The sequence below is a fragment of the Syngnathus typhle genome, linkage group LG14 (assembly GCF_033458585.1).
Source record: "Syngnathus typhle isolate RoL2023-S1 ecotype Sweden linkage group LG14, RoL_Styp_1.0, whole genome shotgun sequence".
Lineage (NCBI taxonomy): Eukaryota > Metazoa > Chordata > Actinopteri > Syngnathiformes > Syngnathidae > Syngnathus > Syngnathus typhle.
Window position 1 is genome coordinate 3,865,757 of NC_083751.1, and position 27,239 is coordinate 3,892,995.

Genomic DNA, 27,239 nt, shown 5'->3' on the forward strand with positions numbered 1-27,239 from the left:
CAGAGGACATAAAAAGCGGAAATAAGCTTCCGTGACTTAAGCTCGTCCCTCCGGCAACTCTGTTCCCCCTTCAATGGTTCCGCTTGGACCTGTCAGAAAGCGAAAGCACAGAGTCAAGACTACGTTGTTGCCGGATATCACGGTTATGTGATTTAGGTGAGTTTAACAACTGTATCTACCTGTTATTTATGTATTTATACTCGAATTAGGTTTTCCATAGTAAGGCAGCTTCACATTGCAGCTGTTAGCATAGGCTTGCTAATGTGCTAATCGAAACGCCTTTCAATTTCAGTGAACCTACATAATGGCTTTTATCTTAGTGTTTGCATAAAATTTAGTAATTGACATGTGGGTTGGTTAACTTTTAAACAGCTTTGCAATCGATCTAGTCGTAAGGGTGTCCGTAGTACTTTGGACCAATTAATTGTGGACTCTGGACACCGAAAGAACTAGTTGTCCCTGTTGGAACAATGTGCAAGTTAGTGTAGTCATAACATGACACGCTTTTTCTTCAAAGGACTACTCATTGGGCCCGTTTGAACAGTCATGGAAGACTCACCAGACCCAGCTGCCCACCCCCGACAAGAAGAACCAGCAGCAGGTAATGCAGTGCACTGGCAGTGCAGTTGCTGAACTTCACTGGACCACCTTGTTTGTGTTGCAGACAGCGATCAGCCTGAGAAGACCGTCCTTCCGGCTGATGGGTGCAGTAAAGGCGAGTTGGACGAGCCACATGTGGAGAACGGGGCACTTGACCTTGATGGTTCTGCTGCTGATCATGATTGCACGGGAGCACAGCAAGATGAGGAGCCAACAACGAAAGAAGATTCTGGTGGTGAGTGTTTCCTGCCTCAAACGAGAAGTAACTGAAGGAAGATGATTACAAGCTTGGTCACGGAACGAATTAAACTCAAGTCATTGAAATTCACATTGTCATTGGCTGTAGCTGGGGAGGACCAACCAGAGGATGACGAGAAGGCACCAGAAGACACCACAGCAGCAACAGAGTCCAACACAAACCCTGATCATATAGACGGTCCTGTTGAAAGTCTCCAAGAAGACCAGCTGGTCCTTAACACAAACTGTGATGACCAAAAAGGTGCAGACAACATGTTTGATATTTCTCTTGTGTTTTAAATATTCACCAACTAGTTTTAATCTCCCCTCTTGAGGATCAGAATCCAGAATTCAGGACCCTGTGGAAGAGGAGGACCCAGAGGTGCCACGGAAAGCCTCAATGGAGATTCTGAAGGATGTTGATCGGAGGAATAAGGTGGAGACCATTGGCCCAGCCACTTGGGAAAGTGCTGACTCAGGAGTTACTGGAATTCTTGGAGGTAGGATTAAGGTCACACTTAAACTGGAATCTGTCCAAGATGAGTTAGACCAAGTAGTATAGTATAGTTGTTACAACCTCAACAAAATACAGGAGGGCCTCAAGATCTGACTGCTCATTTTCTCAAATAAATATCAAGCTTGTGTGTGTACAGGAAGAAGATACCTGATGGGCATCGGTGTAGTGTTGGTACTCGTTGCCGTGGTGGTGCAGCGCATACTCCGACCCGAACCTCCGCCTCCAAGCGCCATGCCTCCCTTCGCCGTCTTCTTGAGGCAGCTTGAAAGAGTCGAGTCCCGCTTCCCCGGCCAGCGCCCCGAGCTGTGGACCCGCAGCCGGATCCACCTGAAGAGGCACCTCCTGACGGAACGGCCCAGCCAACCCGTCAGTCTGATCCTGACGGCGGGGGCGTCAGGCCGCCGAACGCTGCGATGCCTGGCCCGCGACCTGGGCTCCGCCTTCTCCTCCGCCCTCAACGGCTCCGTGCTGCACATCGACGGTGCCAGCAAAGCCGGCGTGGACAGCGACCGGGTCAAACTGGACATCGACGGCCAGCTGCAGGTGGCCTTCGAAGGGGACAAACCCGTGGCGGTGATTCATCACTTCGAGCAGCTTCCCCCGGGCTCCACGCTCATCTTCTATCGCTACTGCGACCACGAGAACGCGGCCTACAAGAAGACGTTCCTCATCTTCACCGTGCTGCTGGAGGGAGAGGAGGAGATACCCGCCGGGATTCCTTTGAGCGCCGTGGAGGAGATGGTGGACGACCACCTCCAGAGCAAGTTCCTCTCGCATGGTCGTCCCCTGGCCTTCGACAGGATGGACCTGGACAAGTACAGCGGACTGTGGAGCCGCATTTCGCACCTCATCCTTCCGGTTGCCGCCGAGGCGTGGACGGAGCATGAAAGCTGCTCGTGAACTTTCAGATTTTTTACAGGGTTGCTGAAAAGATGACACTTTATAGATGATGATTAAGTCCAAGGCTGATGAAGGATTTAAAAAAAAAAAATTTTTTAACAAAGGTTTTAACCGTTTCCAGAACATATTTTTCTTAAAAAAACTCATCGTAGAAATCAGTTATAAATATCTTTAAGAAACAATCTTGTTAATGAACAACTTCACTGCTCTGAATAACTTAACACAAACAACTAATGAAAATTCTGTTTGATTCTGGTGTGGATGCTAGAATCAAATTCTGGACACTATAGCGCGAAATGTAATTTATTATCTAATGCATCAAGATACAAATAAAAGTCTTATACAGCCCAAAATTGACATTTTACCATTGAGTTTTTTTTTTTTTTTAATTATCACTATTTTTATCCGCTCAGAACAAATGCAAACCTAAACCAAGGAGCTCCATGCAAAATGAATGTATTATTTTACAATTTTTAAAAAGGGTATTTATGATTTGTGTTTTATTCTCTCATAACTTTTGACTGCTTTCAGCATGGTGTCTTTTTTTTTTTTTTTTTGCAATTCCCAACCTTCCAACATGACAGTGTAACCTTAACCAAACTTTCTATCATACTCCAGGAAAAGAGTACTGTACTGCTTCATACTGTTCATGTGCCTTATATCGAATAAAGACGAAAGATTTGAGGCTTGTTCATTTCGTTGCAGTGTATAATAGTGCCCTATAGAGGGCAGCATTTAGCAAATCCACCGTTAAACCCAGGGTTGGGCAAATTTATGCATTTCTGGTCATACATTGATGAGATATCATGAAAGAAAAACAGTTAAAACGTGTATGCTCTATTTGGAATTTGCCTTATCAATTATTTAATAATATATATTTAAAAAATGCATGTAAAAATCATTAATTTTACAATCTTAGTGTTTCAAATACAGACCTGAAATAAATAATATAAAACTGATATTTTATTAACCAATTTTTTGGGAAGAATTTCCCAAAATAACATTTTGACACTTGCCAGCCACTACATTAGGTACACTTAAACTTTGCCATGAGGTCGTAATTATACAGTAGTTTGAAGTTATGTCGCTATGCACTACATCCTAATGGGAGCTTTTCCAATATTTTGGTTACCCTATCTTAAAAACCTTTATTTCCCGAGACTTACTTTCACATGTAGAGCTGATGGATTGCGAGTTGAACTCCTCCTCACTCCTTCCATCATCAGGGCCCGCCTCCTGTCGGCACTCGCTCAGCTTTCACACGCACCCTGCCTCCACTCTCCATCAGTGCGTTGACATCATGGCCTCGTAGAGCCTTCATCTCCAGTCTGGACCCGCCATGAGGAGGCCAAAGACATTTCTTGCCTGCTAACTTGAACAATCTGTAACTTTTTTATTTAAACTCTCTCATCGGTGTCCCAGCATGTTGAAGTGTTGCGTGGTGATCTTGGTGCACTGTGTGCTTCTTGTGCACGGAGTGACCGTGCCGCCAAACAGCCTGGCTGCTGCAGACTCCAGGCTGCAAACTGACACAGGGCAAAATACCAACAAGCTGCAGGAGGTGACTGATGATGAGCAAAACACCCTCTCCAAGGTAAGGCGTGCGTGCACTCACAATGCATCATACAGTTTGGCCCGGATGGAGTTTTGCCTTTACGCACCACTTGGATTCAAACTGGAACAATATCAAGTCCTGCTGGGATGAATAAAGCCATCATTGGGATATAAATCCAGTGTGGTGGTGTATAAAAGCAACAACAAAAATCCGGATTTAACTGTATGTTGTGTGGACACCTGACAAACTGCAGAAAAAAATACATACCGTCCTTTTCTCTTTGTAGCTGCTGGGTGATTATGACAAAGTGAAAGCCCTCTCGGAAGGTTCTGACTGTCGGTGTCAATGTGTTGTCAGACCCCTGAGCAGGAGCGCCTGCCGGCGGATAGAGGAGGGCAGCGCAACCGCGCAGGACTCCTACACTGTGGAGACCATCACGTCCGGTCCGGAGTGTAAGTGCGCCTGCGTCGCTCCTCCGGCTGCGGTCAACCCCTGCGAAGGAGAGCGAAGACTGAAAAAGCTTAGGGAAGCTGCGAAAGATGATGTCAAGGTGAAGTTTCCCAAAAAAAAAAAAAAACTCAAAAGGATCATCATGGAGCTAGATTGGATCTCTGGTCTCCAGTTGGTCTTGACGCTTTTTGACCGAGTCCACTTGATCGTTCTAGTTGGCCACCGTCCTTGAGCTTCTGGAAGGTTCCTATAATGGGATGGATCTACCCAAGCTGCACACCATCATCAGCAATCTGGTGGACCGTGTGACACACATTGAAAAGGTACCAGATGACAGCGAAGTTTTTCGTCACCAATTTCTTTGACCACTGAAAACAACCAACTGAAAACAAAAGATATCCGGCAGGTGTCCCAATACTTCTGCAAGCGGGGTTGCATCAGAAAGTCCCCAGAAGAATTTGGCGGTCTGCATTTCCTTCTCCTCAAAATAAATCCCAATTGTAATCATGGCCGGGACAAATTATGGCGTCGTCACCTCACAGCGGAATAAAAACGTTAGTCACGCATTCGCACGATCCAAATGATGATCGTCCACTCGCTGGCTGACTTGACTTGTGATGTCACACAGCCATTGTTAGGGCACACTGAAAATAGATGTGCTTTTCCCCACTAAGTGGCCTCTGGAGACTTTTTTTTTTTTTTTGCACGAGTAAACCTGGAGAAAAATAAACCTCCATTTAGACTTGCAGTATTTATATCGTCTACTGTAACTAGAGCAATCCGATCCTTGTTTCATTTTCTCATTGAACAAATATGTTGAATGTTAAATTGACTATATCATTTATTTACGTAAAGGTGATGGCCATTAAAGACACCAAAGATGACGTGAAGTCCAACACATCCAACCCAACACATGGTGGTGAAAGTTGGACCACCGCCCCGAATTCACCTTCACACCACCAAGATGATCAAGGAAGAGAGAAAGTCGATGGAGCGGAAACGTCTCCAAAAACACCGGTAAATGTGATCTCTTACATAACTAAGTAAATCTTAAGCTACGGACGGAGAACGTGAAATTGTTGATAAGAGGGAGGCCGGGTGACTGTAGCACTGTTGACCCCATGACAGCATCCAAGTGAAATGGCGATCCTCTCCAGAAGTGTTGGGTGGGCTTCTTCTCCCAAAATTGAATCACCATGCTGGTATGCTTTCTCAGGGGCATTACGCAAGATTATTGATGAAAACCGAAACGAAATATGTGGCCACAAGATGCCGAGTCCAATACATAAAGTCCGTTTGAAAATCCCCAATAAACACAAACAGCTCTGATTGTTAATGAACAAAAACAAATTCTGTCTCAATTGTTATTTTTCACCTAGTTTATCTCAGTTACATTGAGGGCGCCAACTATGGCTACAAATAAATATTTAATGATGTCAACTGTTTTTGTTTGGTAAACCGTCACTGGGTGGTTTTGAAGTTGTTCCTCTGTTTATAAACAGGAGAAGCACAGAACTCTGTCAGACGGTTCGGCTCAGGTCACCGAGGTGAAGCAGCACGTGGCTCGCAAAAAGGTTTTTCAGGAATCCAAGACTGCTCTTAATGGGATGATTATCAGAGGAGTGACTTTTTACAAGTCGGAGCCAGAACCAATGGCCACTGACGACGGGGAGCATGAAGAGACCGGTAACCCTCGGAATTTGTCCAGCCATTTTGTTTTTGCAACGTGCAGCTCTGACAATGGAGAGCCTTTGACCTAAACTTCTTCATCCTCTGTAGATTTGGAGTATCATGGATTCAGTGGCGATGGTCCAATCGACCTCCTGGTTGAGGAGAATCTTCTCCGACACAAAGCTCGTCCCCGTCCCAGGCAGACGGTAGAGCCGAGATCTTTCCACCCCGTGTCTACTGACCTCTCCCATGGCTCCAAGAAAGCCAGTCGGCCTACAAGCCTACCAAAACCTCTGAGCGAAGACATCGTAGACGTTGACGCTCCAACCGCTTCGGCAACAATCGCGACTGACACAAACACAACAAGCAAAGTCACGTTAGCACCCAACACGACCTTGTTGAACCCCACCACCGTGAACTCTGCATCTCAATCTGTTCCTTCGAACTCCTCCCCGGATGTAACTACCACGGAGATGACCAAGACCACTCAAGCAGATGTTACGTCAACCCCGACAAAGGATACACAAACACTCGCGCTAGAAACCACAAGCCTGGAGATGAGTGACCAAATGACAGGAGCACCAATCTCCACTGTGAAGGACGTGACCACCAGCTCTGGAACCCACACCACCAACATTCCAACAGTCACTCAGGTCGCCCCCACAACACCACAAGACACCGACCGGACGACCTACTTTCCAACATCTTCAACAAACCCTCCAAGCACTCCCCCACCCGTCACCACACCTGTGACGACTCCTCCTCCTCCGACCGCCACCATCAAACCCACGACGACCACGACCGTCCCCACTCCTACCACCGTCAAACCCACGACGACCACGACCGTGCCCAGTCCAACCACCATCAAGACCACCACGACCGTCCCCAGTCGGACTCCTGCTGTCAAACGGAAGTATAAAATCAGCTGGGAGGAGGAAGAAGAAGATGTGGAGTTTGATGACATCATGCAAAGGCAGGAGGGAGCAACAACAAGAAAACCCGGTAAATGGATTCACTGCCTTTCTACATTTTCCGTTGCGTGGCTACAAACTCAAAAACACTCAAATAGAACTTAAGAATGTACAATCCTAATTTGGATCAGCAGTTTTTCTGTGACCCTGATCTGCTGTAAAAGGTGGATGGCTTGAGTCATTAATGACCAAGACATTCCAGAAGAATGTACCATATGTCAACAACTTCTACAAAAACAAATCTATGATCAGCACCAAATGTTGAAAGGTTCTTCTTAGGTCCTTTGCCTCACGCTACCAACAATTCAGTCAAACTGGTATTTTTTGGACAAACTATCAAACCAACAGACCAAAATTTTGTCTGAGGTTACTACAAAAAAAATGGACCATCAAATTTGTGAAAAAATACAATAGAATTGTACAATAGAGTATTATTTGGACCGTTCTGTGCCAATGTGGCAACTTTGCGTGTAGGAGTCTGGTTCAAATAAAAGCATCTTAAGACTAATTATTGTCAGACTCTTTGAGGTGGGTCTGAAAAATGTTGATGCTCTTCTAAAGCCTCCCTCATAACACTCGGGGTCTTTTGCAGAGGAATGTAAGGACACCTTGGCAACCATCTCCGAACCGGTGACTCACAATAAGTACGGCAGGACCGAAGGGGCCTGGATGAAGGATCCGAAATCGGACAAAGACAGGATTTATGTGACCAACTTCTATTACGGGAACAACCTCCTGGAGTTTCAGAACATGGATGTTTTCAAAAAAGGTAAAAGTGTTTTTGTTGATTCTTTTGAACTCCCTTTGAGATGTTTTTTTTTTGTCCCCAGGCCGTTTTACAAACTCCTACAAACTTCCTTACAATTGGATCGGCACCAATCACGTGGTGTACAACGGCGCCTTCTTCTACAACCGCGCCTTCTCCCGAGACATTATCAAATTTGACCTGCAGCGGCGTTACGTGGCCGCCTGGACCATGCTGCACGACGCCGTGATGGAAGAGTCGACGGCGGCGTGGGAGTGGCGCAGTCACTCGGACGTCGACTTCGCTTTGGACGAGAGCGGCATATGGATCATCTACCCGTCGATGGACGACGAGGGCTTCTTACAGGAAGTGGTCGTTCTGAGCCGCCTGAATCCGGTGGACCTCAGCATGCAAAGGGAGACCACGTGGAGAACCGGGCTGAGGAGGAACCACTACGGGAACTGCTTCATCGTGTGTGGCGTCTTGTACGCTGTTGACAGCTACAACCAAAAGCAGGCCAACTTGGAATACGCCTTCGACACTCACACCAACACTCAGATGATTCCCAGAATGCCTTTCAGCAACAATTACACCTACACCACCCAAATTGACTATAACCCCAAAGAGGGCGTCTTGTACGCATGGGACAATGGACACCAAGTTACATACGATATTAAGTTGGCATATGCAGACTCCAATTAAAGCTTTAATTGTAGTGAAGTTGAAATTTTCAAATGGATCGTAGATCGGTCCAACTGGCCTATAACGGCTATTTGTTCAATTTGTATCTGAATTCAATAAAAAGCGAGCCCCATTGGTTGTTGACTCACCGTGTTTTGTAGCGTAAAGCCGGTCACACGTCGAAAGACGAGACCCTTTGTTTTTTGTTTTTTTTGTGGGCTGCGTGAAGATCTGATGAAATCCACAAAAAAAGAAAAATTAAGAGTCAGCATTACAAATCTGATATACATACAGGAAATCCAGTGTTTATTATTTTGGGGTATTCACAAAAAAAATGGTATCTTCCATAAGTACAATTGGTTTGCAGTGACATCGCGGGAATCAAAATGTATTTCTACACTAAGTGTTTAAAAACAAAATACAGGGCTAAAATAAGCAGGCAGCTACTCCTACAAAATCCTTATTCATAACCCCGACATATGTCGCTTATTTCAAATCCAAAAAGTGCACTATACAAATAGTGCAATATATTTTTCTCCTCCTGGTATCCATCTGAAAAAATATCAATACATAAACAAATCTCCACAATACAACTAGACACAGAAATGCAAACATACATTTTTGTCCAATCCATTTTTCTCCTCCTGGTATCATTAAATCCATCTGAAAAAATATCAATACATAAACAAATCTCCACAATACAACTAGACACAGAAATGCAAAAGTTAGAACAATTAAAATAAATACATAGAACATCAGTTTATTCTTCATCAAGAGTAGAAAAAGTACGTAGATGTGAGAGAACACCACTTCCTGAGCTTTCGGTATATAGCTGCGCGCAATCTTCTCTAATACTTATTCATAATTTATGAAACCAAATCTTACAGCAAAAAGTCGAGATGTAGCAAGTATTATTCTTTGATGAAGAAATGAGGAGCGAGTGGGATTTGAGGAAAGAGCTGTTCTGGTGCATTTGTGTTGCGACGGGGTGACTCAGGGTTCACTGCTCGGCCCCCTGCTGTTAAGCAATTACCTGTGCGTGGGACGTCTGAGGTTATGTGGGGAAGGAAGTCAGTGCAGCTACACAAGGCGCTAACACATCCAGACCTCCTTCAGGCCACGATAAAGAATGCGGCTTGTCGTTTTTTGACTTGCAGACTTTTTGTTTTGCTTTTACCGCTGGGTTTAGGCCGACCCCATGAGCACACCTACGGGAGGGGCGGGCTGAGCCTCCTGCTGGTAGAAGGTTTGCGTGCGGTTTACCCGCAGCATTGGCGGGATGGTGGCTGATCGGATGTGGAGGATCCTGGTATCGGTCACTTCGCAATCGATCTGCATCATCACCTCGAATTCCTTGTCTCCGATGACGCTATCTGTAAGCGTAGATGAAGAGAAGTTGAGGAAAAGTGGCTTTGGAATATGTGTAATCATTGCGTATGCCGTTTGGATTCTGTCAAATTCTTTTCCTTGTCACGCCTTAAGTGTGAGAACGTTTTCGGAGCAGCTGGAAGCTCGCTCACAGATGGAAGTTTGGACGTGAGTCACCCTGGATTTCTCCCTTGTACGGAGACAAAGCGAGAGCTGGACACGCATATTTGAGAGGAAAAAGCGGTGAGAGAACAAAGAGTGGGGGATGCGGCGCCCCTTGTGGGTTTAGAGGACGAGACAGAAACCGTAACGTACCCCAGCCATCTTGTCGTTTACAAGCCTGTGGGGTTTTAACATTATCCACAAAAAAACCCATCAAACTAGCTTGTAAAACCTTTTCACGAAAAAGGAATCTGTTAAGATTAATACAGAGGTTACTAAGAAGAAAGCAAAAACAGATTCATCCGAGCAGTCATTTTCCAGCCACCTGTTCAAAACATCAACCTCCACAGCATCTTCACAGGGCTCTCCCTCAGAAGGACAATATGGGAGCTCCCTCTACTTTCTAGAAGATTCCACAGGTGTTCCTGTCATTAAATGTCCATCCTGACTATGACCTCATGGACTGCTGAGACTCATCCTTCGCCCCTGGAGTGAAACACAGCAGACGTCTTTGGATGGAATCCAAGGTTGAAGCTCCGTTTGGCTATGTGGCTTTTTATTTTAAAAGCAAGCTCCGCTCAAGCTCATCTCTTTGTAACTTTGTGAGATAACGCTTTCAGCCTGCTTGAATGGGCAAGTATCGGTGCTTTTGGAATTTGAATCCGCTAGCCTCTGGAAATGTGCTTAGGAGAGCACAAATCTCAGCTAAGGCCACATTTTCAGTCGGATTCAAATCCACAAATGGACCCGGCGCGCATTCGCATAATTATATACAGTTTGGCGAGCCAGCCCGGGGTCTGGGGAGAAGCGAGATAGGCGAATGAAACGTCCAATGAGAGGAGAGCAGTCACAGTCGTTTTCAAACTGCTGCTTTGTGAAAAACAGATGTCAGAAATGACTGCACACTCTTTGTGCAGTTGTGCTGCCTTTTTGGCTTCCAAATGATCACTCAACAAGTCCGTGAGCGACACACAAAGTTTACATTTGCGTCAGCTACCAGGTGGAGCGATAGTTGGAATTTGAAAACAAATCAAAGCCGTGTTAGGGGACATTTTGTATACCGATGTGGTGAATCTGCTCCCTCGACTGTATGCCCATTCCTGTTTTTGAGACTTCAACCTCAAGCCTGTCATTATTTTTGAACAGAAACCAGTCATTCTAATAATGACCCTGTAATTTGCGGGCTACGATCTGAAGCGATTGCATCCCGTTTGAGGTCCCCTGATTTGTGTTGCCGCTTACTGTCTTTCAACCAATGGTCTCAAGGGCATAATGGAACAACCACAAGCCAACATCAGGCGACACGGTCTCCTTCACTTACTTCCAAAATCCATCTGGAGGTGTTCCACGACATTTCAGTGACACAATGAGCCTGATAAAGACCGGAGGTCTGCTTCAAAGTAATCCCCAGAGACATTTGGAGAGGATGCTATCTGCCACATCGGCGCCAACACCGAAGGAAATGTTAACGGTTGAACTGACGACCCCGAACCGTTTTTAATAATCTGTGATCCAAAATAAGAGCTAATATCAAGAGACAATTTGAATCGAGGATGGGTTTTTAAAAAAAAGCTCTGAAATGATTATTGCAAACAAAAAAAGTTGATTTAATCTGAGAACATGGTCCTGTTTTTTTTTTTTTTTTTTAAAGAGAATAAAGACATCTGTCCCAACTTCTCTACAAAACAGAACTTTCTTTTGAATAGGCAACTTTTTAATTCCCATGGCATTTAGCGGTACACATGGTTCAGTTAGGATTCTGGGTTGGGTGGGGGGTGTACTACACCTGGTTCAAATTTGGGCAAAATCCGGGAAATTCCCATGGAGTACAAACCCTGGAAGGAGCCAAAATGTCTTCCCCCCCCGCCCCCCCCACACACACACTAGTAATCTTATGAGCAGAATTGGTTAGACGTCACTCGTACCAGATCTCAAATCGCATTGCGTGAACGTATGTGAACAGAGCATCGATCATACCGGTGAGCGCTCTAATGGCGATGCACTGTTTGGATTAGGAAAGAAGGGAAATGGGAATCCGGCCCTTTACCTTCAACCCCCGCCGTGCCTGCCGCTGAGCACACGTACCCGAGAGTAAATAGACTGTCTCCGACGGTTGATCCACCTGTAAATGATGTCATCGCCCGAACATTCCTCTCCTCCAAACATGTCACTTCCACTTGATTGAGCTACTTTCAAACTCTACGGCTCATTAAATAAACACACCCGCGGTCCTTATAAGGAGCCACTGCTCGGTCGGATACGACTCCGAGGGGGGATGTTGAAAGGTCGCGAAACTTTGTTCGAAAGCTGCGTATCGAAAACTGTCAAAAACTATCCTGATGAAAGCCATCGAGTGACTGGAAGCGAAAAGCGTTCCTTAAAAGGGAGCTGGAAAGAATTTTAAATCCATTGTGGAAAAATCGAGTTACAATGTAATGTCGCTCACCCAGTTGCATTGAATGGAAGTTTAAAATAAAAGCTGGCAAAATCGTAAAAGTCGATGTTCCATACCAGGCGGAATATTCGTTTTTTTGTGAGGAAAACGGCTCCGATCGTTTCGATTTCATTCGGTCTCCACTGGCATGCGTTGGAAATGATGACAAGGCAGAAGAACTTTATGAACCCGTCGAAATAAAACATATGCACACTTGAATGATTCACAAGACGGCCAAATGGTGACCTAATTGTAACAGACACGGCGGGGGTTTGCCTCTCGCCTTTTTCTTTCCAATAGGCTCGAGAAAAAGTCCACCAGAGCCGGCTGGGCTCGATTAGATAAGCAAAGTACTTGCAACCGAGTGCAATGGGCAGCTGTGCAAAACTTTGAAAGAGAACCTTTAACACACTATCATAGAAGATGGAATATTTTATATACTCAATAAATGCCGCAGCAGCAAAATTGAGGCCGCTTAAAAATAACAACAGGGCCAAATTTAAAACTGATATCTGGGCAGATTGAATAGAAAAGCTGCCTCACACTGCCTTTACCCAAAAAGGAATTTTTTTTTCATGTGTTTCAAATTTCTTTTAGTAGTATTATTATATAAACATGTCGGCCCTGGCATCTGTTAAATTATTTCAAGTACAAGATCTGCAACGCCACCGCCAAAAGGAAATGGCAACACTGAAAAAGCTTCTTTTTTTTTCTTTTTCTTTTCAATCTTTGTGTCTGCATGTGGTTTGGACGGTGGCTGTGCAGCCACGTTGCAGCTCTGCTAAATGCTGCAGGGAGAAGAACAGGCCGAGGGACGTGACAAAGGGTACTGAGAACTCCAGATTTGGGGAGGGGGGGGGGCTTCAATCCATTCCTACAACTGCTGTAAAGATTCTTACCGTTGACATTCATAGCAGGCAACACCACAGACATCTTCGGGCGACTTCCTTTGTTGTGGCTGGTGGCAGGAAGTAGAAGATGATCCTACGAACCAACACGAGAAGGTTATGCCAGTAGCTTTTAAAAAAATGAAGCTTCTCATTTGATCCCTTGCGGTCAATCGTGTTCATTTCTTAGAAACGTCGCAAAGCGAGTCCAATTTCCACACTGCAGCCTATAATCAAAATCGGCTTCGCAAAGCACTTTTCGCGTCTTTGGTTTCCAAAGGATGAAAACGGTGGTTCATTTATGACATTAATTGTACTATAGGATGCTTTTGCCTCGCGGTGCCGTCGTGCAAATATCCGCGTGACTCAAAAGCAGCAGCCACGGGGGAGTGTTTATCATAATTATAGATTCATACGTGATTTTACAGTGACAGCATTACTACGACGATATTTTAATGTGCCAACAAGCCTAAATAGCAGGACCAGAATATGAAACCCACATCAAATGTGAATTTTGTGAGGAATAAATCATTTCTCACTAGCAGGCTTTGGCATTTAGGATTATTTAGTATTTAGTGGAGCCTCCTAGCAGGCTTGGCATTTCGGATTATTTAGTGGAGCCTCACGCAAACGGCGACAATTTCCCAGGGGAAATAACGTAAATCTGTTTTAAAGTCTGGCGAGGATAATAAAACTGGCAGTTAAGGCAATGTTAACATTATTTAAGTGTTGTACTTAACTTCTGACTGGCCATTAATGACGAGTCTCATAAAGCTCCATTAAAATTGATTTAGGATAATAAAATGGTATAAAAGAATGGATTAGCCTAAATTAAAGGTGACCTTGACACACGCGGAAACGATAAGTCATTGAAATAATATTTTTTATGAAGATTTAAAGTCTGCCATAGATACTGCTTATCATCAAGAGATTTGCAGCTCAACCATCTAGCATGAGAGCTTTGGGCTCCATGACGACAGGTACGTTTTTTCCCCTGAAACATGGATAAGACGCTCAAATGTTTCCACCACGTCACCCCCAAGCTGCAGGTGCCACAACACAAGAAGCATGAGTACTTCCATTTTTCTGCTTTCGTTTGAGAGGTACATTTTCCATCCCCTCAGCTCATTTCAAGCTCGAAAAGAGCTTGTTTGTGTGTGAAGGGCTTTAAGTGATCTGGGGCTTGCACATGAACAATGAGCTGAAACTGGCGGGGAGGGCAAAATGGTATCAACAAACCACGAGACGAGTCAAAAATTAATAATGATTGCCTTCAAATTCCAAATTCAATCCAGAAGCTTGGCTAGTCTTCTTGCTCACATCATACAATGGAAAAAAGGCCCCCATTCTTTCAAATACGGAGGAACCCAGGAAACAAAACACACAAATAAAAGTTGCACCAGAACAGATTCTTAAAAAAATAAAAAACAATTAAAACACATGCTAATTATTGTATTTAAAAATAGGATATTGTATTAAAAGTATGATATTGTCTCAGCATGTAACAGCATATTAGAGTCATGACTGGTGTGCTGAGACAAACACTATTACAAAATGTTCAAAAACGCCCAAACGGAAAATGACAACTGAAAGAAATCTAATAAAATGGCAGCAACTAAACCCCGAATGATCAAAGCCCTTTAATTGGAAGTGATGTCCAGTATTCATCATGTCAGGCGAGCGAAAATAAAAAGCAGGCGCCATGTCTTAACTTGCCTAACGTCGAAAGTCAAGAGATGAAAAATGACATGAAGTCGTGCATAAAACCATAAAACATGACGGCAAATGGGCCGGGGGGAAAAAGGAGCGGAAAGGGGTAGTTACACCGGTGGGTGGGTGAACCCGTTCGCCGTTGTTGACTCACAATGAATGTTCATGTTAAGGAACAGCCATTATTTATGATTCACCCATTAGTAACAGAGGACGGTTTCAACTTACCCTGCGGAAAGACACGACGTAGAAGGTGTCGCCTCGCCGGTTAATCTCGGCGAAGAAGTCACCGTACGTGTGCGAGGGTCTGTAGTACACCTGGAGCTCACTGCCAGGGGTCCTTTGAAACAAAAATAAGACATCAGGGGAAAAAAAAAAAAAAAGAAAAAAAGGCAAGCCTGGCACTAGGCCTTGCGCCACTTTGCTCAAAACATGTCTGACACTTGGGAACCGTTTTTATTCTTCTTCAAGCCTGAGTACGTACTTTGGTGACAGATAGATGAGTTCTCCTACTTAAATTAGCTCCTTGTGTGGAGTTTTCATTCCAAACGGTCATTTCTGGTCAGAGCAGTGAAACCTTAAAAAGCTAAATTAGTATTGGAAGGATTACTAATACAATCCTGGCTCTTAATATTACAGTTTTTTTTACAGAGTATTTCATGCAAATCTGCCAGCTCCTCTACCTACTGTACAATATGAAGCATTAAAAAAGAAAATCTCATACTTGACCCGTCCCCCACTTCATCCTTCACATTTCCTAGCGAAGGAGTGGGGAGAAAAAAACGATAGGGGGCCAACAAAACCTATTGACTCCATCTGTGTGATGTGAGTGCAGCTCAGCAGAAGAGCCAAAACTCTGAAGTCAAGTAGTGGGGTCATTCTTTACAATCTGTGCCTCATTAAACTGTAAAAAGCAAGATGGGGGTGGGTGGGAGGTGGCAATTCCCAAAAAAGGAGAAGATATTTTACCTCCCGTCATGGTTCCGTTTACAGAGCCACTTAAGTCAAAAGGCGTTATGGGAACAGTTGCTTTACGTAATGGTGCCGTGTCATGGAAAATGTGGATTTTTCAGATATTGGGTTGGTTTTTTTTTCTTCTGCGGGGTGTGTAACTAATGCCAGGTCAGAAATAGCAAAGCCTTCTAAAGCAACATGATTCAAAATGATGTTGATGTTACAGTGGTTCACCACACACATTGACAATATTTGCTAGCGTTTTGCTGACCAATGCACAAAATGGAACTATAAGCAAATGAAGCTTTCTTAGAAAACACAATCTGCCCCATACTGCTTCGTTAAATTAAGTCTACATCTTTAAAGGTGTGATAAAATGAACATTTGTGAAAATAAATGAGATCATGCCATTACTCACTTTTCTTTGGCAGCTTCAGCGTATGGAACAGTCACAATTTGGGAGTTCTCGGCATCCTTATGTTCACTTTTCTGTTGGAAAATTGAAAAACATGGTCTCAGTATACTCCCGGCCATTAACAACAATAACATTGGCCGTCCGACCTCACAATTAAGTCTAATGGTTGGGCCGGCAAATTTTTAAGAAAACATGTCTAAATCTTTTTTTTTTTAATCACTATTTCAAAAATGAGAGGCACTATTTTTGGTCTATGTTGAGAACTGTGCAACAAAGACCTTCCAATGAAAGCGATCACTTTTTTTTTTTTAAGAGGTCCACACGGCAAAACATTTTGCAGAACGAGCTGACGGACGGGACTTGCCAGAATGCTCCTGGAGGGTCTGAGGTGACTGTTACTCATGCGCCTGGATTTGGTCAGCTGCAAGTCATGACGGTTGACCCAGCCCCTCAACTCGTGGGCCAGCCTGTCCATCAAAAAGTCAACAAACATTTACGAGCAAATTCTGGATCAGTCATCTATATTCTATTGTGGGCGTGTGAAAACAATAAGTCACGCTTGAAGGGCTTTTAATACTCACTCCAAACACTTGGTCCTATTAACCGGCGGCAGGCAGGAGGGCGGCGGCCGCGACCTGAGGAAGTTCAGCTCCTTCACCACCATCAGCGCCTTGCCTTCAGCACTGCGACACAAACAGATGACGGGAGGCCAATAGAACATTGATGAGAGTCCAAAGGCTTGGAAATGTGCATGTGAGAATCTCATATTGGCTTTAACGACCCGTTCAAAAATGTTCTTCTCGTTAAGAATATGCTTGCGATGCAAAGGGAGAGCCAACATGGCCGTCTGCCTTACGTTTGCAGTCAAACATCCGTGACGAGCCGGCGCAATTCGGGCACAAGTGTGACTTTATGGATTTCTTTATGACATTGATTACATTTTAATGATTATCATGTGGTAAAAGCCAGTCAGTCATTTCAGCACACGGCAACGTTAAAAGTAATATGTTGGGACATTGTCGATAAAAACGAATATCGGACTATAATAGTCGTGGATTCGTCTTGACTCGTGTTGTTGGGTCTCTCATATTTTAACAGTCAGTTGTGAACATATTGCAACAATTCCCGTACATTCCCCCTCAAAATAGATTTGACCAGCTGGACCTAGAAAATGTAACCAGCTTGATTCCTAGACATTTTTTTTTTTATGACTTATGGCCACCAAATGTAAACATTGAATACTTCACTAGTGCACATAATTGTTATTGTTACTTTATGGAGGGACTTCCCGATGTCTCGGGAGCCCACCTGCAACGACGCTCGCGACAAAAATGTGGGCCGCCAAAGAAATCCCCCGCAACCTCGGCCAGCGCTCAAGGCCTTGGAAAAAGTTCTGCTAGACATGTCAGACCGCAGGGGCCTGATCGTAACTCTTGCTGAAGGGCCCCATATTAACCTTTCTGCGCAGACGGCTTCCTATTCAGGTCCCCCCCCAGATTAGGTTGCATTATTCTCCCCCCCCCCCCCCTCCCCAATCATGCTGTCCTCTGCAAGCATTTAGCGCTGTCACACCCTTTTGAAAATCCTAATATGTTCCTTCCTCCCTCTGAAAGTTGATGCTACAGGTGCCTGGCTTGCATTAACAAGTGACATAGTGCACATGTAAGACTGACAAAACACAGCAGTGCTAACACGTCATTTTCAGGTGGTGGGGGGGCGTAGGTCAAATAAGAATGTTATTCGTGCAATTTACAAATGAGACGTGCCGGGCCTCAATCGCTTTCAAAATAGAAAGAAAAATACGTGAGCCCTTGGAAAAATAAACTGTTACGAGCGATATAAAACTGGACGTCAAACATGGCCTGACCCCAATTTCCCACCTTGTTACTCAAAGCGCAACACGAGGGATTTTTTTGGAAGGTTTGCGCTCATGTTTAGATGTGGTGCCAGTACAGGCCCGGACCGGAGCACAGGTGCATCCTGGGCCGCGGCGTCAACGTCACGGCGGGCTTTGTTACCTGTCGGTCGTCTCGGCGGCGGCCTTCTCAACGGGCTCGGGGCCCTCGCCGTCGGAGAAACCTAACAGGTGTCTGCTGTGCTGCGCCGGCACAAGCTCCAGCCCGGAGCCCGAGTTGCCCTGAAGTTGACTGATGAAGGCGGACGTGTGTGAGGGAGAAAAAAGAGAGAAATATTTTTAAAAAAAGAAAATGCCAAGTGGCTCTCATCCTGTGTACATATCAGTTTCTTTTTTTTTTTGTTATGTATTAAGCTACAAAGTCCAACAGTGAACTCTGATCTAGTCCGCTCCATCCAAAACACACTGAGGAGGCCGTGTGGTGTCCTTCAATGTTTCTTCAACACCATCATTTTACATTTTAAAAAGGAATTTGGCATGTAAAAAAAATTTTTTTTTTTTATTCTGTAAAAACACATAAGCAGATAAGGTTGACTCAAGAATCAGCGCACACCACAAAAGCAACAACAAAAATTTGCTATCCAAGCACCGCTTGGCTAAATCTCAGATCCAGCGCACATTCCGAGCTTATCAAAGTCAACAAATCCGACCCGCATCCCTCGTGGAGGGACGTCGCCCCCCACGGAAGAAAACCAACATTTCCTTTTATGACGTCAGAGAATCTGTTGTTCCAGTTGGAATATAAAATCCCACCGTGTTCAAACTGGAGCTCTTTTATATAACCTTGCCTTCATTTGTTGAAATGTGGCAACAGTCAACACGGGAGATGAAAAAGGGATTGGCCACATGTGTATTTTTTGCCGCACGTAGAGCGTTGACATGTTTTGTTCCAACAGTCACGCGGGGGTAAATGTTTACATCTTGCCAAAACCCCAACAAGGTTGCTGGAAGGTTTATTCACCGATTACTCACCCAGTCCTATAAACTCTGGCGACAACATCAGAGGAAGGGACGACCAAATGGACATTTATTTTCTGACTCATTTCAAGACGGGGGACATCTATGGACTGGACTGCTAAATTCTTACGCTTGGTGGATTCAATGTCATCACATCAAACGCTTTGCTCAACCTAAAGTTGGCGGGCAATTTGACAAACTGTCAACTGCTTTTAGCAACTTCTTCAATAGGAACTACGTTGGCGCTGGTTTCAATTAGATTTTTTTTTGGACCCTGTCTTACATGACAGGCAGGAGTCCCAGAGTGAATCATCGGGATTCCCGTCCATTTCCTCTCGGGAGGCCACCGTAAATTCAATATGGCAGCGACATTGCTTTAACTGCCAATGACTTTTCTTAAAATAAAGCGACGCTCGGGTGTTACCTTATTGGTCCGACGTTAAGCGCGAGGAAGAGCAGGACCGCCATGAGGCATACCGCTCGTCTCTTGGGAGCCGTTGCCTTGAGCAGGGAATTCTGTTGGGGTGGGTGTTGGGAGGACAGACATTTTAATTGTGTATGATGCAGTAACTAAGAAGTAACTAAGTACTTGAGTTTTTGTATTTTTCAGATTCATTGAGTATTTCCGTTCCCTACATTTGAAGAGAAATGACCAATCTGTACTTTGACCACCTTTGGACTGAATCTGGACGATACCTCCACGCTCACCTCATTGCGCAGGCCTTCCAGTTGCCTCTTGAGGTTTCCGTTCTCGCTTTTGAGCGCCGCGTTCTCAGACAGTGCCATTTTTAGCCGCTCTTCCAGCGTCAGCAGATATTCTTTCTTCTTCTTCCGCGACAGGGAGGCCGACTCGCGGTTCTTTATCATGCGTTGCTGCCTCTGGGAGAATTTTGACTGGAGGACGAGGGAATAAGCGGGATAGACAGAGAGAAGGGGTGGGAGAAGAAATGAAAAACACTCGGGATGATGACTCATGTCGTAGGATTCACATAGCATCTGGATGCGTTTGAGGAGCACCTATCCAAACAGGACGAACGAGGCGGCCATGTTGCGAGGATGCAATTAATGCCCAAGTGAGCTACCTGCCGAGCTGTACGTCGTTACATTGGCGTGAGATCACGTTAATACATCGAAAACGCTCTTCACCAAGTCAATATTGCATACTTTTAATAGGTTATTATCCAAATATAAAAATTTGCTCTGCCACAATATTTTCTATTTACGGTGATGTTGACAATTAAGCGTTGGTAATGAGCCACATGCTGCTTCACCGCGTTCAAAGACAACAATCCAATTCCCATTATTCATCTTTGGAAGTGTTTGTGGTCAAGACATTTGCCAAAAAGCAAAGAGTGACAAGAACAGGAAGCTGGTGTGAAAGACGGAGGCCAGGGCGAAAAAGAAACGGCAGATAGAAGGAATGAAATCCAGGAGAAGGAGGTCAGGGTGGCGTCGCTCGCATTCCTGTTTTAGTTCTAATAATAATCGTCTGAAAGAGAAATGTTCAAAAGATCTGCCAGTGGGATTGGCGACACCTACTTCACACCGCAAAGAGTCCTTAAGTGCAGACGAAAAAGCTTCTGTTGATACAATATTTACATCAAGATCCCATGAAGAAAATTGTGTTTACGCAGCGTGTCGTCCTTTTTGAGAAATGACTTCCTTTTAGAGACACAGAAAGTCACACCACACTTGATAATATCAAAATAAACAACTAAATACAGGAGAGGGCTAATTTCTTAAAAAAAAAAAACACGACTACCACAATGCTACACACAAACATCGTCCCTGGGGTAAGGCCTCCAAAATGTCAGGATAAATAGCCCTGGCGATGATTAAGTTATTTGGATCCCCGTATTTGTGTTTTGTCTCCTGAGAAACTCCTCAAAATCTCCCAGCTAGGATCTGGGAGTTGTGCCACAAGCGCGAGCCTGGGAACGCCGCAACTACGCAGTTACCAGGGAGTGGAGCGCCGGGTGAACGTCACCACGACAACAACAGTGAGGCTGAGCAGGGCAAATTTTTTATTTTTTTTTTGCTGGGGTGGAAAATGTTCATGCACGGTACCATGCGAAAGCGTAGAAAGTCTGCCCAGGAGCGGATTACACGGATGGAGCTGTCCTTTAAAGGCCCGCCGATGGAGGAAATATGTGATTAAGCCATCCTAAGAGGACTGGATGGCGTAAACATCTCAACGATGAGAAATCTCTCCATCATTTTTGCGTTTTCCTGAATCTGGGTCATTTCAACACATGGCAACAACCGTTCCAAGTTTTAAACACAATGATACGCAGGAAGGGCAGATGCATCCAATCGCCACACACTTGAGGCGAGTTCAAATCACACAATACATGACTTTTATGTGGTCGCTTGCTTACGCCAAATTCTGGGAGCAATAAATTTCTTTTGTAATGTTTGTTTTCTGATGACACTTTGCATTCCATCACTTCCAACGCTGATAGATTTCAACAACTGCGTTTAAGCCACAAACAGGTATCCCCAGCTGTAAAAAAAAAAAAAAAAAAAAAGAACGACTATCAATCAAGTCTCACTCGATGTCTCCTTTAAATCCCCTAATCCTGACAATGAGATTTGTGGAGGCCGATAATATGCCTTTCAGTCAAATCCCCCCTCGGCTGTGCAGGAGTGGCATTACATCCCCCGCTAGCTGTTTACAGCTGTCGCAAAAACGTCATCCGGCGCGACACCTGTCCGAAGCATGTAAATCGTTGGCGGTCGTTTTACACCCGGGATTTATAAGATAACTGTATCTTACGGTACAGTAACACAGACACACGTGTAACACCTGGCCCAGTCCAGCTATGTTTACCAGGCATGTGACCCGGCCCGCATAGCACACGCGCCATTTCACAGCTGAATAGATTGAATGATATGACCTACATACGGGCTGTTTTATTTGACCTTTCCAGACACTCGTCGTAAACGAGCAGTTTTGATGCTTAGAATGGACGAAGCTAGTTAACAGTCTCTCGCTTTTGAAAATTCTCCAATGGCAAACCATTTTTGTTTTGGCCTCTAGGGGTTGTACACAAATTTCATTGGAATTTGATTTTTACAGCCTTAGGTGGATTTTTGGGGGGTTTACACAATTAGGATTTTGGAGCCAATCATCAATCAGGGAGTTTTCAAAACTAATCAGATAATTTATCAATCTCTCCATTCTCCTTATTCCCATAATTATCTTTTACCTTTAGCCTAAAACTAAAACCTCAAAAGACAAACTCTTTTCTTGTAAGTAATTATCTCACTATTTCTAAGATACCACACCAAGGCTTCTCCAGACTACGACACAAAGACTCCTCTTCATGCAAGAGCTTAATCAAACATTTTGGCAACCCGGACGCCAAGTTGCACAGCTAACACATCATGTAGAGACCCATCTCCCGGCAGAAAAAAATGTGAGAGCATATCTCAACTCATCAAAAAGGAACGCTAAGAGCGAGCAGCTGTGGACCCAAGCCCGAAACAACACTCGGCTTTGTGTAACAGAGGCAAACAATCCCGGACAGGCAGGACAAGATTTGTAGATGCAGTTTAAACAGAAACAATGAGGAGGATGTACATGTCACCGCGCAAGACGGTATTTAACTCAGTGTGTGCCAAACCACAAAGGTCACGAAACTCTTGACAACCTCGGGCCATCCTAACCTCCATGTGTTGTTTTTCTATGTTGGGGTACTGAAGGGTGTGCGATTGTTTCCATTGGCATATGAGGAACGAACTCTACCCGGCAACAAGTGGTAAATGTGATTTTGTTATGTCAGGCGCCGAGCATAGCACCCCGCCTCGGTGAAAAGCATTTAACTCACATCGTCGTCCGAGGAAGGGCTTCGAAGCGAGGCCACTGGTGGCGCGACGACAGTCATGTCCTGGCTCAGGGTTGGCATGGCGACCACGCCGCCAGTGACACCTTGGGAGGTATTGATGTGTAGTAATTGGCTTGATTGTGACAGCATGATAGGCTGGCCTGTAAAGAAAAAAATAAATAAAATAAAACATTTGAGTTACACAAATGGAAAAACATGAGCGTTTATGCCGTGATTGTTTGGCGACGGTAGATGTGAACCTAATGAGGTGGCGAGTGAATTCCAGAAAAATCCTTTCAATACTAATTTGTCATGTCATCATCTCAAGCAAAAAGTGTGAGGGTGTATGTTGATACTAGGAGGAAGCCGTATCGGTGTCATGTTTAAAGAGCCGCTAGCTGCAGATGGCACAGAACTTCCCTCACCGCCGGTGACCTCCATTAACCCTTCGCTTTTTAACAGCTCTCACTGTTTACAGATGGAACAGACGTTTACTATCTTTGACCAGTTTTTTTTTTTAAAGTCCACATTCCAAGCGAAGAGGCGTCATGCGAATGAGTGCTTATAAATGTGCACGTATGGTCGTGTTTTAAAAACACAACTTATCTCTGATAAGAGGATATTCCAGCAACATTGCAAAAGAAAAAAGGCAATATTAAAGCCGCCCCCCAGGAACTTTCTTCCAGAAGTCACGCTTTAATACAAAAACCCGTCAGAGCTAATCAAGCGTTGGCCACTTCTGCTAATGAGTGTGTGTGCTGTGCCAAACACCTCAAAATTAGAGTGATGAATAAAAAAGCCTCAAGAGAGCAGTTTGTTCTTTATAAAAAAAAAGTTTAAAAAGTACATTATGGCCCAGGCCAGACAACGAAATGAAAACATTACTGTCATTTCTCATCCATTTGATTGATGCAAATGGCCTTTCTGTGAATAATCAGGAGAATAATCAACTTGTTGAAACAACGAGCAGGCAACTTGAGACTTTGGTCTTTGATATATTAGACTTGGCCATCTGCAGCCTTGGCTATTACCGAGTGGACAGCAGAGGTGCCAAGTTCAAATTGAAGGCAAGAGTTGGATGAGATGTATTTACATTGGCCTAGCCTACATGTTAAAAGATGATGCCAACACATCGTGGACCTGTGTGGTAAAACATTACGGGAAAAGCATTGAAAGATGAAGACAAGCGCTAGCTAGATACGATACATCAACATAAACCTCCAACAGATCATTTTGCATGGGCACTTTTAACTGCGAGCCAACAGCGCCCTCTGTTGGTTGCATGACAAATGACGCAAGTCCAAGTTGTTACCTGGAGAGGGCGCTGGCTGGATGCTGATAGGCGCTGCTTTGACCACAGGCAGCATGGTGGTCTGCAGGGGCTGGAGGATGATCGTCTTGGGTTGCAGGGGGGCGGCCGCGTGGGCCAAGGGCACAGCTGCAATCACCGGTTTGGGCTGGATGGAAACTTTTGTGCTCATCTGAATGGGCCTGTTGCTTGACGGTGCGGGTTTGGCTGTGCCAGGAAAGAAGATAAAAGGACATGACTGGTATTATTTATCCTGTGACGTTATATACTGCTTGAATTTGATTTTTAATCATGAGGTATCACCGATATAACCTCAGCCCACCCACCTCGTGCTGTCTGGCTGGTCCTCTTTGGAGCTTTCTTCGCCGGCGGAGAGAGTTCAGAAAACCCACTGGACTCGGAGCACACCGACACTGGGGAAGGCTGCGACTGCGGAGACCAGGCCTCATCCTGCAGGGGAAAATGTACACTCAGAAACTGGAAAGTATCTATATAACGTCACTGGAAAAGATAAAGTCCTTCTTGAGACACGGTGTGAAAATATCTGCCCTTTAAATTATGCTAATGTGATGAAAGCTGTCAACATGTTTTGTATTAATGATGAGGCAAGGTTCACATGATGGACTATAAATACTAAGTTGACAAGGCGTTTACAGCTTTTGCTAATAAGTTTCTCTCAGGAGTGAAGCATCACTGCGTACGGTAGGAGCCTGTCAGCCAAGAGCATCTGTCCATGTTGGGGTACCATCTGGATATGTGCACGTATGTAAACTCGGATGGAAGGCCCGAGAAGAAGGGGTGTCAAATTTGCATTGGAAATACAAATCAAAAGAAAATGAAGAAGGCGTGAAGCCACCGGACTTACGTGTAAGGAGTATGGGGACGGCGCCTCGGCAGCTGTGGGGGAGGAGGCGGAGCTCAAGGTGTGAGCAGGTGACAGAGAGTGCACGCTCACCTCACTGTCTGGATGCGCAAGGACAAAGACACACATTGTGTGAAATAACGCACACGTGTAATAAACATTACTTTATTATTAGGCATCGCTTCGAGCCACTTAAAAAGCCCGATATTAAGACTAAAAATGTCATTTTCTTGCAACACGTTCATTAATGTGCATTGTCCTTATTCAAATTAATAAATAAATAAATAACATTGGGTCTTGAATGTTTATTTCTACCATTTTTTTTTGCATGATTTGACATACATTTTAGAGTTTTTAAGGATCTGTTACAACGACAAATAATGTGTTAGAAGATGAAAGAGATCTTGTTGTACCTGTGCAGGCGGTGCTTGAGTAGTCACTCTCTGTCCATGCAGGTATGGGAATATCAAAGTTAAGGTCTGGACCTCCGCATATCTGAAATACCAAACAACACGTTTTTTATGGCAAAGCATATTGTAGACTGATCAGATCCCAGCAATAATTTTAACAAATCTGTGGCTTTATTACTTCAAGGTGATCGCTGCCACTACCTAGGGGTGGAAAGCCAGAAGCTCACTCGAATGTCAAGTTAGTGCTTGCAAGAAAAAAATAAAAATAAAATAAAATCACCAGACGGTGACTCAAAGCTAATGATAATAAACCCTCACAAATTAAGCTACCACTGTGATGCCAAATTATCTAAATATCCAATTAAAAAGTGACCAAAAATAATTATGTTCACGCTTTAGCTGTTTTGCAGCTTCATTATTCACACTCAGCTCTTTTCAAGTCAAACATACTCACATAATCTGCATTTCCAAGGACCTTGAACAAATCGTCTGCAACTCCCAGGGAGTCAAGTTCATCAAAAAGGCTGATGTCTGTCAGACAGAGAGAAACGTTAATATTACTCAAAAACAAAGATTTCACTCTAGTTAATATTGGTTCATACCACTGTAAAATTATGCAGTTTCATTATAAGCACTGTAATTATCAAATACCACATTGTATCCATTAAAATGTGTGAAATGTACCGTTCAATAAAACTGACTTATCTCACTTCCAATCACTAACATAGAGAACACGTAACGCTTCATTATGAGCATATTGATCTTTAATCTAGTAATTATTTCTGTGATGTATGACAAGCAGAAGTCCTTTTATGTAGTCCTTGAATCTTGATGATGGTTAAATTCTATTAGTTAGTACAAGTGAAGTGTACAAATGTAATTCGTCAGTTTTCTATCAACAACAATTAAATCACAATTTAAATTGCACATTTTGTCATAATAATGTAAATGTAAGTCGTATTTGGGAACGAGTTTGTTTGCTATTGCATTCTAACACAACCTATTACATCATCGCGTCATTTCCAGTTAGCTAATGATAAACAGCATTTGAATCACAATTTAGATTGCACATTTAGTCATAATAATGTAAAAAGTCGTATTTAGGAACGAGTTTGTTTGCTATTGCATTAGAACACAACCTATTACATCATTGCGTCATTTCCCGTTAGCTAATGCTAAGTTATAATGGGGGGGGGGGGGCAAGGTACACTGTCAACACATTACACATTCATTCTATACTATACAAAAAAAAATATCAAACACTACCACGAAGCATATTTAGTTTTTTGTTTTTATCTTCGGTGGTTGATAAGCGACATTTCTCGTTTTGGGTAAGAACGATCTAGAAAAACTTACCCCACTCGCCTCCCTGGTCGATGGAGAAGTCAGTTTCTGTCATCATCATGGAACAACGTTGATTGTTATCCAAGTCTAACGTTAAGTTGGACGACATTTTCGGTCAAATTCATTAGCAGGTTTAAGATCAACAAATATAACACGCAAAGATCAAAGTGTGCCCAAGAACCGAAATTGACCGGAAGATTGCATTGCCGTATTCATGTCGTAAAAAATACACGTCTGACTTTTAAGGGTGACGGCATCCAAAGAGGGACAAAAGGCATTAAGACTGCTGTGACGAGTATTGGCCACTAGACGGCAAAATTATACTAAAATCTGGAGGCAACCGCCTGTTACCAGGTGT

At 44.0% G+C, this 27,239-nt stretch overlaps 3 protein-coding genes across 9 annotated transcripts; 2 read left to right on the top strand and 1 right to left on the bottom strand.

Moving 5' to 3' along the window:
- Positions 1–9: 9 nt before the first annotated feature.
- LOC133167451 (torsin-1A-interacting protein 2-like) lies at positions 10–2,938 on the top strand. Of its 2 annotated transcripts, none has more exons than XM_061298277.1 (6): positions 10–156; positions 518–601; positions 665–835; positions 947–1,099; positions 1,179–1,337; positions 1,491–2,938. In XM_061298277.1, exons 2-6 carry the CDS (start codon positions 547–549, stop codon positions 2,252–2,254), a joined length of 1,302 nt encoding a protein of 433 aa, XP_061154261.1. In that variant the 5' UTR covers positions 10–156; positions 518–546; the 3' UTR covers positions 2,255–2,938. The 2 variants fall into 2 exon arrangements, with proteins under 2 accessions (XP_061154261.1, XP_061154259.1); XM_061298275.1 differs by having other exon boundaries at positions 11–156; positions 1,173–1,337.
- Positions 2,542–27,135, bottom strand: atf6 (activating transcription factor 6). Of its 5 annotated transcripts, none has more exons than XM_061298263.1 (21): positions 26,894–27,135; positions 25,992–26,068; positions 25,541–25,622; positions 25,131–25,228; positions 24,592–24,715; positions 24,269–24,472; positions 22,960–23,117; positions 19,838–20,023; positions 19,554–19,645; positions 18,276–18,404; positions 16,839–16,940; positions 16,622–16,724; positions 16,261–16,331; positions 15,117–15,228; positions 13,191–13,275; positions 9,540–9,700; positions 8,945–8,990; positions 8,477–8,558; positions 4,077–4,301; positions 3,870–3,947; positions 2,542–3,780 (listed from the first exon to the last, which is right to left on the bottom strand). In XM_061298263.1, exons 1-18 carry the CDS (start codon positions 26,988–26,990, stop codon positions 8,500–8,502), a joined length of 1,986 nt encoding a protein of 661 aa, XP_061154247.1. In that variant the 5' UTR covers positions 26,991–27,135; the 3' UTR covers positions 2,542–3,780; positions 3,870–3,947; positions 4,077–4,301; positions 8,477–8,499. The 5 variants fall into 5 exon arrangements, with proteins under 5 accessions (XP_061154247.1, XP_061154249.1, XP_061154248.1 ...); XM_061298265.1 differs by having other exon boundaries at positions 3,870–3,950; XM_061298264.1 differs by lacking the exon at positions 3,870–3,947.
- Positions 3,678–8,463, top strand: olfml2ba (olfactomedin-like 2Ba). 2 transcript variants are annotated; one of them, XM_061298254.1, is made up of 8 exons: positions 3,678–3,848; positions 4,096–4,359; positions 4,475–4,582; positions 5,115–5,276; positions 5,762–5,945; positions 6,039–6,932; positions 7,494–7,670; positions 7,732–8,463. In XM_061298254.1, the coding sequence occupies exons 1-8, from the start codon at positions 3,678–3,680 to the stop codon at positions 8,346–8,348; spliced, it is 2,577 nt and encodes an 858-aa protein (XP_061154238.1). In that variant the 3' UTR covers positions 8,349–8,463. The 2 variants fall into 2 exon arrangements, with proteins under 2 accessions (XP_061154238.1, XP_061154239.1); XM_061298255.1 differs by having other exon boundaries at positions 3,689–3,848; positions 4,167–4,359.
- Positions 27,136–27,239: the final 104 nt, after the last annotated feature.